Here is a 20,147-nt window from a genome sequence, read left to right on the forward strand (position 1 = left end):
ACAGGGATAGGTTTCTACACCACAAAGAAAGAAAGAAAAGCAACCCCAATGCACTTCAGCAAATGTTGTATTTGAAACTAACAATGTGTAGAACGAGAAAAAAAATAGGTCAAGTAAGCCTTGGTTCTGTCATTGTCACTTCTGAATTATGGCAACTCTGTTATGGGGTTTTCTTGACAAGATTTGTTCAAAGGGGTTTGCTATTTCGCATAATCTGAGGCTGAAAATGGCTTATTTGCCCAATGGGTTTTCATGGCCAAGTGAAGACTTGAAGCCTGGTCTCCAGAGTTGTAGTCCAACCAAAGTGCTCTTCCAGCACTCACTGAACAATCCCTCTGTAATGCCAGAAAAACAGCTTAATGGTGTAACATTATAAAATCTTGACCATTTCCGCTTCCTTGGCAGCCACCTCTCCACAAAAGTCAACATTGACACTGAAATACAACACTGCCTGAGCTCTGTGGGTGCAGCATTTTTCTGAATGAAGCAGAGAGTGTTTGAGGATTGGGACATCTGTAGGGATACCAAGGTGCTTGTTTATAAAGCTATTGTCCTCCCAACCCTGTTATACTCCTGCGAAACCTGAACCGTCAACAGACGTCACTCAACTTTTGGAATGATTCCATCACCGTTATCTCCGAAAAATCCTACAAATCTCTTGTGAAGACAGGCGGACAAATATCAGCGTGCTGGACAAAGCAAAGACCATCAGCATTGAAGTGATGCTCCTATGCCATCAACTCCGCTGGACTGGCCACATTGTCTGAATGGCCAATCACCATCTCCCAAATCTCTCCCAACTCAAGAATGGAAATTGGAATGTTGGTGGACAGGAAAAGAGATTTCAAGATGAGCTTAAAGCTAACCTTAAAAACTGGCATAGACACTGAGAACTAGGAAGCCCTGGCCTTTGAGTGCTCTAGCTGGAGATCAGCTGTGACCAGCAGTGCTGTGGAATTTGAAGAGGCATGAAAAGGGAGAAAGTTGTCAAGAGGAAGGCTCATCATGCCAACCCTGACCGGGACTGCCTTCTACCTGGAAACCAACATCCTCACTGTGGAAGAACATGTGGGTCAAGAATAGGGCTCCACAGTCACTTACATATCCACCGCCAGGACACTGTACCTGGAAGACAATAATACTCAGACAACGAGGGATCACCTAAGTAAGTCGAACCTTCAAACTATTACACCATGTAGTGAAGAAAAGCCTCTTGAAGCTTCTCCAGACCACTTAAACACTTCTTCCAAAGTATATCCAGGGATGACGTTTTCTTTTCACCAGCTTTACTTAGATTTCTTATGATTACTTCTATTTTGCTCTGACCAAAACTCAGGGTTTATTTTTTTCTGTTTTTTCCCCTTCTCTCTCTCTAATAATGAGCTTACATAGTGAGATCCTAACGCTCTTTTTGTTTCTCTTTAGGGATCTACTGGACATCTCATTAAGAGCTGCTGCTGGCGGGTGAATCTTTTCCCCACCTCTCTCCAAGAGCTTGTTATAAAGCCTTTGGAGTATGGGGAACATCTGGGTACCCTGTTTATGCATCTCTTGGAACAGAGGGTTACTTCTGCCACCTTCACTTGCATAATGAATCACGGTCAATGCCGGAGAAGCATCCTCCTATGCCTCTCCTCTCCTGTGTGTTTCTCCAAATCAGACTTTTTCTCTACTAACTGAAATGACTAATGAGGACCCAAGGGAGGCTGCGGAGAAAGCGCTAATTAGGGACCTGGATGCAAACCCATTGAACAGCAGTGCAAGAAGAAAGGAAGCCTTCCTTGAACCCACCTTTTGCAACAGACCATGGGGGAGGGACACCAGATGTCTCTCTTCTCCAGCTCGGCACTTTGGGGTTAGGCAGGCGCTTCCCTCAGCCCTTGGCTTGCCTGCCCAAGCAGCTGGTGCAGAGGCAGAGGCTACACTTAATACATTTTAATTAGCATCGTTAAACTCTTCCATTTGCTAATTGTTTCTCCTTTTGATCTATTCTGACCAAATTAACCCTCAGGGGAAGGAAATGCAGCGTGTGCATATGTGTGTGGCACATCCTTAGATGCTTCCAACCAGGTGAAGACTTCATTATCTGTTCTACATTTCTCATAGGCAACACTGAGTAACTGTATGTGCAACTACGCAACAGCTACTCTTTGTGTCAGATTTCGAGTGGACTGTCCATGGTGTATGATTCCATCTGGGAGGTGGCACTCACAGAAAAAATGGGGTAACAGTCAATTGAGCCAGCTGTCTTCATTGGGTTGTTCTATGCAACAGAACTTTACTCTGGATAACACCTAACTACAGTGACTTGTGCTAAGCATGTAAGTGAAAGTGTGATCTCCTCCTTTTGGACTTCTAAATGTTCCTCTTGGACTTAAAGAAACCCACAACTAAGGATGGGACATGTGGCAGGAGATAGCCAATTAAATTTATTTTTGATTAATTTGATAGGTGGATTTGACCGATTCTAATTCTGGAAATCTGTAGTGTAAGAACACCAGTGTTATGGACAAGCCCAGGGTCTAGAAGTAACTGGTTACAAAACTACTAAACCGTAATTAATTCCTTCTGTAATAAGTATGGTACAAAGATGACAAGAGCTTGGAGATCAGTTTGCTTCTTTTATAGAGGAACTAACTTTTTCATGAGTTATATAGTTGCAGGAATTAGGAGCCACCAAACAATGCTGGAGGAATATCCCATGATTCAAGTGCTGACTTGTGCTGTGCCTCTTGCTGCCACCCCATGCTCTCTTCTGCATGTTGAGGCAGCAACAAAGTTCATGGGATAAGAATGTTTTGTACCACAAGTCTCTAGAATGAGATATTTTGAAGCCATTTTTAACAAAAGTCTTGGTTACTTTTGGCGGTTAGGAATGTAAATAGTGTTGTTTTTTTTTTGAAAAAACAAACCAACACCCCTATTACTTATAATAGTGATGTAATTTATTTGGGGAGGCTTCAGAACTATAATTGCAGCTAATTGCTTTTAACAGATAACATTCCAAATACTGAATAAGCCGATTTAAGTGATTCTTCATTGCAAAGCCCTGAAGCTTTATGGCACAGATTAACCCCTCAGTCAGCAAGTTCCCAAATATACAGTTCTCAAAATCATTTGGTCATTAGTTTAGGGTTTCTCAGAGTTGTATTCCAAAATATCCATGTGGCCAAACCTTTTATTTTTTTTACTGTTGCTGTCATCAGGTCAGGCACCCCACTTCCAGTCAGATTGACAATAGATAAAAGGTAAAGGTTTTCCCCTGACATTAAGTCTAGTCGTGTCCAACTCTGAGGGTTGGTGCTTATCTCCATTTCTAAGCCAAAGAGATGGAGTTGTCCGTAGACACCTCTAGGCTCATGTGGCCAATATGACTACATGGCGCACCATTACCTTTCCACCTATCGAGCTACTCACATTTGCATATTTTCAAAATCCTTGGTTGGCAGAAGCTGGGGCTGACAGCAGGAATTCACCCAGCTCCCCAGATTCAAACCACCGACCTTTCGGTCAGCAAGTTCAGCAGCTCAGTGGTTTAATCCGCTGTGCCACAGGGGGCTCCCAGATTGACAATGGAGCAATGCTAACAAAATCAAACCTGTTTCAATCCTGCTGGATAATCACCCTTATTTGGACTGTTGTCCCTGTTGCCATGAAAGCAAGTACTGAACTCCCGATATCAGCAAGGCGCTTGCTTCCCATTTTTGACATCAGCAAAAGCACCTGTTTGAAGGAGGACCTGGACCAACTTTTGGTGGCCTTGGTTGTGGGAACTTGACTTGCAACAGCAGGAGTGGGAAGATTTTTTTCCTTTCTCAAACAGCAAAACTTCCTAGGCTAGCTCTGATTGTCACATTCTTGAAATCTGGATGCAGTAGAAAGTGTCTTATTTTTAGATACACATTCTCCTGGCATACAGGACAACACTGGAATGCAAGTATTTAACTCAGGCTGAGTTTAGACAGAGCTTTGTCTCAATTCCTGACATTTCAAAGTCATATAAACCAATGTATGAACTTTTCGGCAGTTGTCGCCTCCTAGACTACTTTGGTCCTAGAAGCCTGATACAAAGAGGCCTGGCAGGAAGAATGAATTAATTCAGTTCCCCAGGGCAGAAATGCTTAGAGAGTAGCCACTTGTAGTCACATGACATGAGGCTGGCGGTGGGGGGAGATCTCCGCAAGAGGAGATTGGATTAGCTTCCCAGTCTTCAGCGGATAAAGCTCATAAAGCAAGCAGGAAGGAAGATGAGTGGTCTTGATAAGGAATGCATGCAAACTTAATTCCACAAAGTTTTGAGCAGAAGCTAGAGGGTTTGAGTCGGCTACTGTTAAATCAATAATGAAAAGAGAAATTGGGAATGCATGCAGAAAATAGTCGCATTTATTCACCATGTGGCTAAAAATAACAGCTATGAACTTATCCCGTGCAAACAACTGCACGGCAAAAGGGGGAAAAAACATCTACTCCTATTGCCTGAGTGTTTTGTATAATGTAGTAGGTTTGGAAATGAAAACATTTAAAATGCAAAATTTATTTGTGTGTTTTTGTATTTGATATTATTGTATGTTGGTTTTATATCTGTAAGCCATCCCGAGTCCCTCTGGGGAGATGGTGGCGGGATACAAAAATAAAATTATTATTATTATTATTATTATTAACCACCAACCTTTATTTTGGTCCAGGAAAATACTGGATTCACACCTAACACAATGAATGAAATTGTTGCATTTTCCTACTTGAAATTGTTTTTGAAATTGGGCTTTTTGACAGGCAGTTGCATACATAAACCCAGGGTGGCATCCAGCTTTGTCCTAATTTTGTTTCTGGTGTAAACATATGCTGAAAAGCCTGCTTTGCTTTAATAGGTGGATGCAAAGAGGCGCATTGCTCAGATAGCTTTTCCAGCTATGTTTGTTAATCCTTCCTAAAATCAATTCAGTGGCACAGATTCAAATTTTGTCTTACAAGCAAAAGCACACTGAATTTCAATAAAATCTTTATATTCTAACACAGACTTTTAAAAAAGATTTTAATTTTTTTTTTGCAGAAATCTTAAAGATGTTTTTGTGTCCGCAGAACACAGTTTGGGAACCACTGTTCTAGTGGACCAGGGTTTAAACTTCATATCCTCCAAAATTTCACAGAAGAAAACTGGTACACAGGTATCCAAACAACATCAGAATATACAAATGGAAACCATTATTAATGGGAAAGAATGCATACACTAAGAGCCTGAAGCAGGTGGCTTTCTTCTGAGCTTACATGAAAAGGCCCTCCTCCGTTCTCTTATCCCCCCGAGCACAAAAGTGCTTTTGCACCATGTACTCAGCTTGCAGTAAATAATAATAATAATAATAATAATAATAATAATAGTAATAGTAATAATAATAATAATAATAATAATAATAATAATAATAATATATAATATTACCCACCTTTTCTTACAGTTCAAGGCAGGTAAAGACAGAGAGATAAATTGACTCATTTTAAAAGCAGCTTTAAAAGTAGGACAACAAATGATTTATTGGGACTGTGCCTGCCAAATGGGGCCACTGGAGGATATGGAATCCCCATTCACAGGCTTGGATGGATACCCACTGGGCGACCTTGGGTAAGTCACACACTGTCAGCCTTAAAGGAAGACAACAGGAAACTTCCTCTGAAGAAATCGTGTAGAGAAAACCTTGGGAGAAGGTCACTGTGTGTCAGAGTTGTCCTGAAGGCATATAATAGCAAGTGAAAAGGGGCTTGGCAGGCTGACTTTTGTGCTGTTCAGACAAGAAGTTGTTTGTCACCATTGTTGTATTGCTTCCCGGAGGCATATCTGGTGGGGAGGCATTACTGTTATTGAGGTGCCTGTGGAGATAACAGTATACGTGTTTCCATTTTTAAGGGAGTTTTTTTAAACTGTTTTAAAAGCTTATTTAGTTTGGGGAGTCATAACAGTTACAAAATCTTTAGCAGTTAAGACATATAGAGAGGGATAGTTGAAATTCCTATGCATGATACCTAAATCAACAGGGAGCAAAGAACAAGACAGCCGCAGCATATCTGCGGATTGTTGAAATGCTTTCCAGTGCCATTCATGCAGCATTTGCAAGCTGTTGTTGATACTCCCCTTTACAGCAGTGGGTTGTCATGTTTCACTTCTCTGTAAATCTCTGACTATTGCCCATGCCGACTGGGACTTCTGGGAGCCCCAGAAGTCCAAAATAAAACATTGTTGTGACATTGATAAAAAAGATAAATGCTTATTCAGATATTATTATTATTATTATTATTATTATTATTATTATTATTATTATTATTATTATTATTATTATTATTGCCCTGCTTTATCTCCCCAAAGTGGGCTCAAAACAGCTATCCATAATAATGGACACTATCCATTATTTTTCATTGTATTTACTCCCTGACAAGCGTGGACAAGGTTGGAGCCTTAGTCGTAGTGAACCAGATTATCTTCATAAGCAAAAGCTGAATAAACTGGAACTCGGCAACACTGAATTCCCTCTGGTTACCAAACTTCTCTTTTAAACTATGACGGGATCTACAATGACACATAATCCAGTTTTTGAATCTAGATTTCGTCTGCGATTGTCAAGATCTCAGAAGAAAAACACATGAGAGACCACAAGATGGTGCTATGTGATAATAGTTCAGTTCAGTCTATTTCTAGAGAATTAAAGATACAACTTTTGCAAACTTGGCGGACCTTACATGGCTGTCGAACAGGAGTTTTGCAGGCCACCCAATTCACAGATATGTAAGGTGTTGTATTTCTCTTCCTTCATGTACAACTATCTTCCACTAGGGCTGGTATGCCTTCTAAGAAACACCTGTAGATCTGGTAACCTGTATATCACCACCTGCCAATGACCTGTTTATGGAATTGCTACATTATTTTGTCCCTTTTTATAGCTTCTCAATACATCACAAGATGCCATTTCACCCAGCAATAGCCAAGCCAGCGACATCGCAGAGGATCACTTCACCTAGCAGCAGTCAAGCCAGCAACATTGCAGAGGACCACTTCACCTAGCAGCAGACAAGCCAGTGTCATCGCAGAGGACCACTTCACCTAGCAGCAGTCAAGCCAGCGACATCGCAGAGGACTACTTCACCTAGCAGCAGTCAAGTCAGTGACATCGCAGAGGACCACTTCACCTAGCAGCAGTCATGCCAGCGACATCGCAGAGGACCACTTCACCTAGCAGCAGTCAAGCCAGCGACATCGCAGAGGACCACTTCACCTAGCAGCAGTCAAGCCAGCGACATCGCAGAGGACCACTTCACCTAGCAGCAGTCAAGCCAGCGACATCGCAGAGGACCACTTCACCTAGCAGCAGTCAAGCCAGCGACATCGCAGAGGACCACTTCACCTAGCAGCAGTCAAGCCAGCGACATCGCAGAGGACCACTTCACCTAGCAGCAGTCAAGCCAGCGACATCGCAGAGGACCACTTCACCTAGCAGCAGTCAAGCCAGCGACATCACAGAGGACCACTTCACCTAGCAGCAGTCAAGCCAGCGACATCACAGAGGACCACTTCACCTAGCAGCAGTCAAGCCAGCGACATCACAGAGGACCACTTCACCTAGCAGCAGTCAAGCCAGCGACATCGCAGAGGACCACTTCACCTAGCAGCAGTCAAGCCAGCGACATCGCAGAGGACCACTTCACCTAGCAGCAGTCATGCCAGCGACATCGCAGAGGACCACTTCACCTAGCAGCAGGCAAGCCAGCGACATCGCAGAGGACCACTTCACCTAGCAGCAGTCAAGCCAGCGACATCGCAGAGGACCACTTCACCTAGCAGCAGTCAAGCCAGCGACATCGCAGAGGACCACTTCACCTAGCAGCAGTCAAGCCAGCGACATCGCAGAGGACCACTTCACCTAGCAGCAGTCAAGCCAGCGACATCGCAGAGGACCACTTCACCTAGCAGCAGTCAAGCCAGCGACATCGCAGAGGACCACTTCACCTAGCAGCAGTCAAGCCAGCGACATCACAGAGGACCACTTCACCTAGCAGCAGTCAAGCCAGCGACATCGCAGAGGACCACTTCACCTAGCAGCAGTCAAGCCAGCGACATCGCAGAGGACCACTTCACCTAGCAGCAGTCATGCCAGCGACATCGCAGAGGACCACTTCACCTAGCAGCAGTCAAGCCAGCGACATCACAGAGGACCACTTCACCTAGCAGCAGGCAAGCCAGCGACATCGCAGAGGACCACTTCACCTAGCAGCAGTCAAGCCAGCGACATCGCAGAGGACCACTTCACCTAGCAGCAGTCAAGCCAGTGGCACTGCAGAGGACCACTTCACCCAGCAATGGCCAAGCCAAGTGACATCACAGACGGCCATCCCACCCAGTGACATCGCAGAGGGACACTTTACCTAGCAACAGCCACACCAGCAGCATCGCAGAGGACCACCTAGCAACGGCTTTTGCGGCACAGACGTGTACATCTCAACTCTAATACATTACTTCCAGTAAACTAGTATTGTAGACCAGAGGTCCTCAAACTTTTTAAGCCGAGGGCCGGTCCACAATCCTTCAGACTGTTGAGGGGCTGGATTATCATTTTTTTAAAAATACAAACAAATTCTGATGCACACAGCACATGTCTTATTTGTAGTGCAAAAACAACAACAACAACAACAACAACAATGAAAGAACAATACAATATTTAAAAATAAAAATAATTTTAGCCAACATACATTTAGCAGGATTTCAATGGGAAGTGTGCTTCTGCTTCTGGCCAATGAGATAGTCAAGTTAATTAGGGTTGTTGTTGTTGTTGTTGTGTGCCTTCAAGTCATTTCAGACTTTGGGGGAGCCTAAGTCTAAAATGTATTTATTATTTATTTATTTATTTACTGCATTTATTTACTACATTTGTATCACACCCTTCTCACCCCAAAGGGGACTCAGAGTGGCTTACAAATTATATGTACATACAATATATTATATTATTAGCATAGCACAATATTAGCATTATATATTACTTTATTGAACTATACCACTATACTATAATATTATTAGTAATATTATATGTAATATAGAATATATAATTAATATTATTATATGGTATTATTATTAGTGTTATATTGTATTACATTGTAATATTATTATCAATATTATAGGTATACAATATATTATATTATAAAACTGAGGGCGGGGGCCAGGTAAATGACCTCGGAGGGCCGCATCCGGCCCCCGGGCCTTAGTTTGGGGACCCCTGTTGTAGACAGTTGCGAAGAAAATGTGCTGCTAACCTTGTCCTGTTTTATGGACTTTCAATACGCATCTCATTGGCTTTTATAAGATGCACCAACTCTCTCTCTACATATATATAGCCATGAAGGATGCTCAAGTGAAGAATCAAAGCATCTCGGCGCACTCTAGACTTACTTCGTAGCTCTAGGCCAGGCCTGGGCCAACTTGGGCCTTCCCTCCAGGTGTTTTGGACTCCAACTCCCACCATTCCTAACAGCCTCAGCCCCTTCCTTTTCCCCCCCAGCCGCTTAAGCTTAAGCCTGAGGCTGTGAGGAATGGTGGGAGTTGGAGTCCAAAACACCTGAAGGGAAGGCCCAAGTTGGCCCAGGCCTGCTTTTAGCTCTTCTTTCCCTCCGGCTTCTGTTCTCGCGAGAGCGGCGGCCAACGCTCAGCGGAACTGACGCAAAGGACTGCCTTTTCTCGTCTGAGGTACTGCGGGAAGCGGAAAAGAGTCTCGGGCCGGCATGGCGGGCGTGCGGCGGTGTCTCCTTCTGTTCTTCTTTCTCTTCCAAATGGCCGCCTTCGGAGCTTCGGCGCCGCTGGAGCCCGGCAGAGAAGAAGGAGAAGGAGAAGGAGGAGCAGTTGGCGGCGCGGAGGTGGAGAAGACGGAGGAGACCCCAAAAGAAGGCTCAGGTCAGAGCGTGAGGAGACGAGTCTTGGGCCTTTTCCCCATGTTTTCTTACCCTTCCCCATTCGCTTGTGTTCATTTTTGTAGGTGATGAGTCCGCAATGAAAGCTCATTTCATACTTACAGTAGAGTCTCACTTATCCAACATAAACGGGCCGGCAGAACGTTGGATAAGCGAATATGTTGGATAGTAAGGAGGGATTAAGGAAAAGCCTATTAAACATCAAATTAGGTTATAATTTTACAAATTAAGCATCAAAACATCATGTTACACAACAAATTTGACAGAAAAATTAGTTCAATATGCAGTAATGCTACGTAGTAATTACTGTATTTACGAATTTAGCACCAAAATATCACAATGTATTGAAAACATTGACTACAAAAATGCGTTGGATAATCCAGAACGTTGGATAAGCGAGTGTTGGATAAGTGAGACTCTACTGTATTAATATACTAGTACAGTAGAGTCTCACTTATCCAACACTCAATGCATTTTTGTAGTCAATGTTTTCAATACATCGTGATATTTTGGTGCTAAATTCGTAAATACAATAATTACTACATAGCATTACTGTGTATTGAACTACCTTTTCTGTCAAATTTGTTGTATAACATGATGTTTGGGTGTGTAATTTGTAAAATCATAACCTAATTTAATGTTTAATAGGCTTCTCCTTAATCTCTTATTATTATCCAACATATTCGCTTATCCAACGTTCTGCCGGCCCGTTTACGTTGGATAAGTGAGACTCTACTGTATTTGTATATGTGTGTATATCACACACATACACAATATACATAGTGTGTACATATATACAGTAGAGTCTCACATATCCAAGACTCACTTATCCAACGTTCTGGATTATCCAATGCATTTTTGTAGTCAATGTTTTCAATACATCGTCATATTTTGGTGCTAAATTCATAAACACAGTAATTACTACGTAACATTACTATGTATTGAACTACTTTTTCTGTCAAATTTGTTGTATAACAAGATGTTTTGGTGCTTAATTTGTAAAATCATAACCCAATTTGATATTTAATAGGCTTTTCCTTAATGCCTCCTTATTATCCAACATATTTGCTTATCCAATGTTCTGCTGGCCCGTTTATGTTGGATAAGTGAGACTCTACTGTACGTACATACACACATATTTATACACACACACATATATATACACAATATATGGTTATATACGTGTATATACATATTTATACGTACATACATATGTACATAATATATGTACATACGCATATGTATATACACACACATAAACATATATACATTAGAGTCTCACTTATCCAACATAAACGGGCTGGCAGAACGTTGGATAAGTGAATATGTTGGATAATAAGGAGGGATTAAGGAAAAGCCTATTAAACATCAAATTAGGTTATGATTTTACAAATTAAGCACCAAAACATCATGTTATACAACAAATTTGACATAAAAAGTAGTTCAATATGCAGTAATGCTATGTAGTAATTACTGTATTTACGAATTTAGCACCAAAATATCACGATGTTTTGAAAACATTGACTACAAAAATGCGTTGGATAATCCAGAATGTTGGATAAGTGAGACTCTACTGTATATATACACACATACATACACCTGATGCTGCTCGGGTGACGTTGAGGCCGCTGTCCGCCTTCTATTTCCAATAATAATCTTGATAATAATACTTTATTTATAACTCGCCCTTTCTCCCTAAGGGGACTCAGGGCAGTTTCCAAACAAAAAGTGGCAAAATTTGTCCACATGGTTGCGGATTTCATATATAAGCCATTCAAGTATCCTTTAACAGTAAAATTATTCAAGATAAATACCAGAAATAAATATCATAAATTCGGAAGCTTTATTCTTGGAAGCTTTATCCTTCAGGGGAGATAAAGTGCTGTATAATTAAAATAATAATAATAATAATTTCCACATTTGACCTCCATGGTCATACAAGGGCAGAGATTAAACAAATACAGTAGAGTCTCACTTATCCAACATAAGTGGGCTGGCAGGACGTCGGATAAGCAAATATGTTGGATAATAAGGAGGGATTAAGGAAAAGCCTATTAAACATCAAATTAGGTTATGATTTTACAAATTAAGCACCCAAACATCATGTTATACAACAAATTTGACAGAAAAAGTAGTTCAATACAAAATAATGCTATATAGTAATTACTGTATTTACGAATTTAGCACCAAAATATCGCGATGTATTGAAAACACTGACTACAAAAATGTGTTGGATCATCCAGAATGTTGGATTATACTAGTCCAGTCCTTCTCCTTAAAAATATAGTATTTAGTTCCTGCTTGTATCCTAAAGGAATTTCAATAAAACGTTAATAAATGTTGTTTCATATGTTCCTAGAGTTATGGAGATGAGGTATCAAATGGGGTGGCGTGAAGTGCTAATGATACACAGTTCAGCACACATTGTGGTAATGGCTGGCCATACTCTTGTGGTGTACTGGGTATCTTAAATTTTAAATTTCTGCATTGCAGTATTCATATCACATGATGGCTCTTCAACTCTCATCAAGCCTTCAGAATCCAGAACGTCCCCATCTGAAGAAATTTCACTAGGTTCTCCCCCAAAGACCGATGAAACGGAAGCCAAGGAAGGTCAGAAAACAAATAAATTAAAAAATGTAGAACAGAATCCAGAGCTTAGTAGACATCAGGAAAGTGGGATTTTGCAGGATAAGGCTGATTCACAGATTTCAGATGAAAAGCCAGATCCTAAGAAACTGGAGCCCTTGCCACCTGCTGCTGATAGCAACCAAATTCATACATCTGAATTAGATTCTGCTGCGCTAAAGCCACATCTTAATGAAGCGGAAAAAGGAGAGGACTTGCCACTGAAGCCGGAAAGCCCACCTGATGTACAAGTTTCAAATTCTCTTTCCAAAAAATCAGATCTTGAAAAAGTCAAGGAAACTCCCAAAAAGCACCTGTCTGATGCACCTGTTTCAGATTCTACTTCCAAACAATTAGATCCCAAAGTAAAGGAAACTCCCAAAAGCCTTCCACCTGCTGTAACTGTTGCAGATTCTACTTCCAAAAAATCTGATTCTAAAGAATTCAAGGAACATCCTAAAGACGTTCCATCTGATGTATCTGTTTCAAATACTCTTCCCAAAAAACCAGATCTTAAAGGAGTCAAGGAAACTCAGAATGTACCACTTTCAGATGGAAATAAAGCCGACCAAAATGGGATCCTAACAAAGTTGAAGCCTTCTCAACCTGCTGAAACTGTATCAGGTTCTCCTGAAAAGTCAGTTCAAAATGGGAAATTGCCAACTACTGTAGAAAACAACCTATCTGATATTTCTGTCCCTAAAGATGAGGATGATGAGGATGATGGCATGGAGGAGGATGAATTGATGGGCGATGGTAAGGTAGGAGAGGAGATTGCAGGAGCTTCTCCGTCTGAGAAGGAGGAAGCAAAGAGCTCGCCAGCTGGTCCAGCCCCCAAAAATGAATCGGAAAATAGCCATTTCTTTGCCTACTTGGTGACCACAGCTATTGTTGTTGCTGCACTATACATTGCTTATCACAATAAGAGGAAGGTAGGTGTTTTGAATTCACTTGGTGTTTCCTGTTCCCAACATGTATTAGTTTTTGCTGTGATGACAGAAGTGACTTTTTCCCCCCTCTGCATATGTTTGGAAAAGGAAATGTGTAGGTTTTTTGTCATTTCAGAATTTCATTCAAAATAAATTTGATGAGTCATCTCTCGTTTTTTGCATGAGCAGTAGGGCTATAGGTTAGAAGGAAGAGAACGTCTTGTTTGGCATATGTTTTTAAATATGTTATGGGAATACGTTACATGAACAAGTAGAAATAAAAAGATGTAAACAATATACCAAGATGTAAGGATGACTGTGTCATTCAAAGGAGAAACATAAAGACAGTCTTCCCGTTTTAGAAAATGAAGTGGAAGCTGCACTCAGAGTACTTGGAATAAACAAATCACTACGACTAGATGGCATACCATTTACAGCAGGCATGGGCAAACTCCAGCCCTCCAGGTGTTTTGGATTTCATCTCCCAGAAATCCCAGCCAGCCACCTAGAGGACCGAAGCTTGCCCATGCCTGAATTACAGAGAGACAGAATCTACTCTTAATTAATTCTAATTAAAATCTGTCAGCAAATATGGAAAACAAAACAATGATCCACACTGGAAGTGCTTGATCTAAATTCCAGTGCCTAAGAAAAGGACACTAGAGATTGTAGTAGCCATCGGACCATTGCATTGATTTCGCATGCAAGTGAAATGTTTTTCAGAATTCTACAACACAGATTTGCCAGATGTCAAAACTGGGTTTAGGAAGGGAAGAGGCACTAGTTATCAAATTGCCAACATATTTTGGATAAAGAAATGCACCAGACAGATTAGCATATTTTAATATAAATTGCTAGTATACATAATTTAAACTCTTTATTTATCTGCCTATTTCCCCCCCTTCAAAGATCATTGCCTTTGCACTAGAAGGGAAAAAATCCAAGGTAATCCGAAGACCAAAATCCAGTGACTATCAGCGACTAGATCAAAAGGTAAGATCTTGCATTGTAAGTTTTAAGCAGCTTCTCTGAAGGCATATGTGAGTTCCATATTGGTTTTGGTTTTAACCCAGTTTATCCCAGTTGAAATTGCCTCTTATAGAAGCTTGTAATTTGAAATATATGTAGAATATAATGCTATTTTGGGAATTATAGCTATACATTGGTTTGTGGGGCAGTCCTTAATGGTTTATAGTAATTGCTGTCCTGCTTCTGGTTTACATTACAGCTGGACTCCATTATTGTATAAATTCGGTACTCTTAACCCTCCATCTTATTTTACCAGATTCCTTATTTGGGAGGTGCTGCCTCTTTTTATGTATTTTGGTCAGTTAGAAGTAGATTTAGTCCAAACTAGATACTTCTTGGCTTCTATTTATTTTTGCCCAGGATTTAATTTAGAAGCTTGAGGACCTCAAGATTTTGAAATTGGTGCTAATATGCATCACTACCACTGACTGCCCCAGCATTTTTGTCTTTCTAAAGCTAATGTAAAGTGCTACCAGTTCACTTATAATTCAGTCTTACAGAGTAATTTAAAATTCTTTCTTTTTCTGTTTAGATCTAAGGCAAACCCAGAAGTTCCAGCCTATTGACTGGTTCAATGTGGACTTGTCCTGAAAATGAGCCTGCAGAAACCTGAGCAGTGTTCTGCCTTGATGCCTCTCGGCTGTGCTGAGCGGGAGGGAAGAACAGAAATGCTCCTAATTGTGCACATGCACTTTGGTAAAGTCCTCAGCTGTTTGTACCCCTTTCATGTTCTTGAGACCTGCATTGTTTTCTCCCCAATTATGACGGAAGAGCCAGTGAGGAAGCTTACTGTATCTCTGTCCACCCATTCAAGTAATGTGAAACTTAACTGGCTGTATAGACCTGAGAGTTGTACTTAGGGGGTTCTTGTCTGTTGACCAAGCATATTTGCTTTAATTCCTAAGGGGCCCTGTACTTCTTTCATAGTTGATGCAGCATGTATGAGTAGACATGAAGGAAGGCTGTGGATTGTCCGTTATATTGAAACAGCTCCCTTTTTGATCCATTGCACTAGCTGAAGGTTGGTTTGCTGGGCGTACCTATTAAATGTCTTTCTGTCTGTAGGTGGTAATATTGAAAAATGATCTCAAGATATATCAGGACAGACGTGGAGGAATCACCATACTCTGTTTTGTTAAATTTATGGCCCATTTCTGACATTTAGACCAAAGATAAAATAATTGGATCTCTACTGTTTGAAGGGATTAGGGAATGTTTTTATCTGCTTTTCTCTGTTCCACTCTGTGCCAGGCTTCTTTGGAAAGAATCTTAACAAATGTATTGGTCACTATAATGTAATGTCCTGTTAAAGATGCTCCAAGAGTATGGCAGTGGAGCTGAGGCTTCCTCAACCACCTGATGTCATAATATTATGATGGAAATATATACTCTCACATCTTTTTGAACTGTTTAAGAGCACTTGCTTCTTTGTATTGTCAGCTCACCATTCTACCACTAAATAGACTTTTTCTCTTCAACCCAAGAATATGATTACAACTGTAGACATCTAATCTTTGTTCACTTCAGAATTCTGATTTAGGACATCTCTTTAAGTGTGAAGGGCACTTGAGTAGTATTAGAGAACATTGTTCACAAATGCACTGTAGAAAATGACAGTTCTGGACTGTATGTGTTGGTGCACATGTATATGTGTTGCATAGTAACAATTTAATATTTGTCTGAAATCTGACCCAGGAGCCAGTGTCCTCAAAGGGCCCTATAATTCCAGTGCAAAACAACCTGTTTGGTTGTTGATTTAAGTGTGTGGTGGTCTCTTGCACGCTGCAGCCTTTCTGTTAGCTTTACTTCTTCTGGGATGAGAGAAGAGGAAAATTGTGGATCAGATACAATACAAATGTCTTGTTTGTGGCCTTTGATTTTTCTGTATGTGTTTCTAATCAAATTCTTAAATGAGAGATAAGACCTCTTTACTCTTGCCCTTGCTATTGAGCTTTTCTGCCATTTGTTTCAATGCTATCTACAAAAGCCAGGAATTGCTTGTGGCCTGGTCATAAGTGAAACAGAATGAGGCAAATAAGTTGACAATATCACATCTGATGGGTCAGTTTTCAATTTTTTTAAAAAAAAACAAACACACTTATGGACAGAAAGCTAGTATGTGTGGTGGCTGAATGGGTGGGGTGGGTGAATTAGGTTTTTGCACTTGGCTAAGTTGTTTCTTTACTTCTTTAGAAAGTTACCTTCTGGAATGCCTTCTATTTCTTTCTCATAAATTTTGTGTCATTTTGAGTTTGATTTACAGGTTAATGTTTTAAATTGCTGAAAGTGTGTTGTGCTTTCTGCATCACATTGCTGTTTTATTTTTGTTTGTTTGTTTGTTTTTTTTACCTCAAATTGAAATTAATTGTGTTCTGTTGCTGGGTAGCTTTCTTGCCAAATGTGTCTTATTTACCGTTAAGGTCAGCTCCCTTCCCTGTTTGAATCCCTGTGTGTTTCTGGTTCTGTCAGCTTTAAAAGAAAGAGACACTTTAAAGTTTAGACTTGTTTTTAATCTTTGTATGCCTTTTCCCCTGTGAAGTGAATTTAAATAAATGAATATGCCACATTCTCTTTTGTTTCTGGAAATGCATTTTATCTATATGAACTGACATATGTGGGAAACAAATGTAGCAGAATCTTATTTCCAGGCATCTGCATGATATTCCATTTTTTAAAATTTCTCATGAGTTTTAATTGCCTTCGTTTTGTGCTGAACTCCCAACTCAAGATGGCTTACACGTAAGAATGAAATGAAATGCATCTTAATGGGAATCACAGATTTTTCTCATAATTCCTTTGCTCCAAGTAGTTCACACTTGTTTACGCAGTTTCGCTTGTCCCTGCTCCTTTAACCTCCCAATAACCTGGTTAGGATGAGGGGAAGGTTAGGCTGCCAGTGAATAACTGGCCCTGACTCACCCAGTAAGCTTCATGAGTGTTCAAGGATTTCAGTCTGGGTCTTTCAAGTCCATTACTCTATCAAACAACTCATCCCTCTCCCATTCAGGGCATAACCTTTCCCTTGACTTTCACACTTGCTATCTGAATTGCCACCCTTAAGATGGATAAAGAGAGGCTTTGAATTGTATTTCCCACTTCGTTACTTAAACTCATGAAGTGTGTTTGGACCTGGTTTTAGGGATAAGGTTCTATGAATCCGTCACAGCATTTTTGTCATTTTTATTACAAACAATATTATGCATTTGTTCACAAAGTAGTTAGCAGGGCCTTCTGTGCCTCTACTTCATCTCACCATAGGAATTATAAGTATGTGAAGTGTGTGAAGCATAATAACAAGAAGAGGCTCCAGTTTGTTGTTTTCTGGAGGGAAACACCTATTGTTAGGAATTGCATACTTACAAGGAATACATAGCACCTTCCAATAATCACTTTAACTTGTTTAATCATATGAAATCAAACTGTTAACTTGCGAGAGAGAAAGAGAGAGAGAGAGATGCTTTTGACTGGGGCTCTTTTTCTTCTTATTAGCAGACAGATGTGCAAAAATGCAAGTCAAAGAAAAGTATGGTATTTGTGCTATTTAGAGTATATATGATGATGGTAGATAAAGATATTGGGAACCCTACAGTTTGGAAGGAAATCCAATAGAAAATAATATCAGGTGGAAAGTGGATATCCCTCAAAATGTTGTGCTGCAGCCCCAATTGTTCCTCAGCTTTTTTATGTTGACCAGGGCTGCTGACATTTGCAGTCAAACAGGTTGGGCCCCAACATATCTGTCTACTGAAGCAGTAAGGTGAATTTTAGTCCCATCACTGTTGTAATGCATATATTTATGTGTGTGAATATACCGTACATGCACCCGCACCTTCAGGTAAGTCTGCTGACATCATGACTCCATGCATTTTATAGCACTTCCTTAGGCAAGAAATACATGGAGGTGGTTTGCCATTGCCTTCTTTTCAAATATAATCTGCAGTAACTAGTATTCCTTGGTGGCCCACCATCCAGGTGCTAGCCATGCCTGATCCTGCTTACTTTTCAGAATCGGACACAATCTGGTGTCTTCCTTTTTATTTTATTATAATAATATAATTCGCAAATTAATAAAAACTAACACAACAAAATGACCAAATATGGCATACAACCCTATGCAACACTTGATCACTGAAAGGCTAAATAGAAATGACATTGTTAATAAAAAGTCCAATGTTAGACTGAAAATAGATCTTTCTACAAAATAGTTTGATGAGAAGGTGGTTGCCCTAGGTTAGTGCAGCTGCTGTTAACATATTTTGTGAAAGGAACCAATCTTGAACAAATTAGTTACTGGTGACAAGACTCTTGAGCACTCCCAAGGTATGAAACAACTCCTCTATAAGAAGTGAGTCCCAAATAATATATTCAAGATATTTGGTCTTCAAAATGTTGTTAATGTGCCTTCAAGCAAGTCTGCTTTATGGTGGTCCTATCATAGGGTTCTCTTAGAAAGGTTGATTCTAAGGAGATTTCTCATGGCATCTGGTGCAATTTACCCCAAGCCACCCAGTGACTTTCAGTGGCCAATCTCCCAAAGTTGTAGTCCAAAGCTCAAACACTTAATGCCATGCTGGTTCCAGTGTTATTCATACCTAGGACCAACTCTCATATATTGGCATGGTATAGTCTCCAGGAAGTCAGCATATCACATTGCCTGTTTGCTGCTTTCATGCCAACTGAAGCAGCCCGACACAGTGCTAATGGGCAACAGAACACTAATGCAAAGCAATCTATAGATTACAGCAGAGAACTGAAATCAGGACAGACGATTTGCCCATTTTTTCCAGGCTTCTTTCACTGCCGGTGGTTGTCTAGGGGTGAGGCAGAGAATTTTGTAGAGTATTTTAAAAATTTACAAGTGATGATAAGCCATCACTGAACAAAAATGGCAAGGGCCTGAGACGTCTGGCTTCGGGATTCATCAGTAAAGGTTATAGATCTTGGGTATCTGCCTGAAATTGAGAGTAAGGCTTCTCAAGGTGCAGCTTTCACTAAGACTGGGTTGGTTGCCAGATGTTTGTGACTACCTCTCATCATCCCTCAACATTGGATATGTTGGCTGAGGCTGATGAAAATAATAAAAAATTAAATAGGCCAGACTGCACTTGGAAGTAGATGGAGAGAGAAAGAGGAGAAAGGAGCCACAGTCAATGAAGTAGCTGATGTTATGTGCTTCCTGAATCAGTTTTGCTGAGAAAAAGTGTGTCCTTGAGTGCTAGGTCAAACATTCTCCTTTCCACCCTAGGAACTTGTGTGCTGTTATCCTGGCCTTTTCCATTCTATTAGAAAGACACATTTTCGTTTAAACGAAGACGTTCTATCAGTTTGCTTAAGGCACGGCAAAGTAGGCCACCTGCTGCTTGATCTGATTAGCAGGAACGGATTAGCAAAGCTCAGACAGACTTTGTCAAGTGTGCTGCGGTCAGGATGTAAAGTGCAGGGCAAGAAAAACCCAGGTGACAGGGCACACCTTTTCCTTCTCTTTCTAGGGTCCCTGTCACTAAGATTGCATGTGAATCATGAAATCCATGAATAACCACATTTGCAAAGGTCAAACCTGCAGATGTGGTGGGCTGACAATTTTTTACCAACTTTGCTTGTAAACAACGGATACATTTTATTTTA

At 40.6% G+C, this 20,147-nt stretch overlaps 1 protein-coding gene across 1 annotated transcript; it reads left to right on the forward strand.

Moving 5' to 3' along the window:
- The first annotated feature begins 9,717 nt into the window (after positions 1-9,717).
- Positions 9,718-17,091, forward strand: tgoln2 (trans-golgi network protein 2). Its single transcript, XM_062961309.1, has 4 exons — positions 9,718-9,919; positions 12,430-13,496; positions 14,403-14,486; positions 15,055-17,091. Exons 1-4 carry the CDS (start codon positions 9,751-9,753, stop codon positions 15,058-15,060), a joined length of 1,326 nt encoding a protein of 441 aa, XP_062817379.1. The 5' UTR covers positions 9,718-9,750; the 3' UTR covers positions 15,061-17,091.
- The last annotated feature ends 3,056 nt before the right edge of the window (positions 17,092-20,147 follow it).

Source organism: Anolis carolinensis, unplaced genomic scaffold (genome assembly GCF_035594765.1).
Source record: "Anolis carolinensis isolate JA03-04 unplaced genomic scaffold, rAnoCar3.1.pri scaffold_8, whole genome shotgun sequence".
NCBI lineage: Eukaryota > Metazoa > Chordata > Lepidosauria > Squamata > Dactyloidae > Anolis > Anolis carolinensis.

Excerpts from the sequence above, each read along its gene's own strand:
- tgoln2 (XM_062961309.1), top strand. The coding sequence starts at position 9,751 with ATGGCGGGCGTGCGGCGGTGTCTCCTTCTGTTCTTCTTTCTCTTCCAA. Across the intron at positions 9,920-12,429 it reads GACCCCAAAAGAAGGCTCAG|TATTCATATCACATGATGGC; the intron begins GTCAGAGCGTGA and ends TCTGCATTGCAG. Across the intron at positions 13,497-14,402 it reads CTTATCACAATAAGAGGAAG|ATCATTGCCTTTGCACTAGA; the intron begins GTAGGTGTTTTG and ends CCCCCTTCAAAG.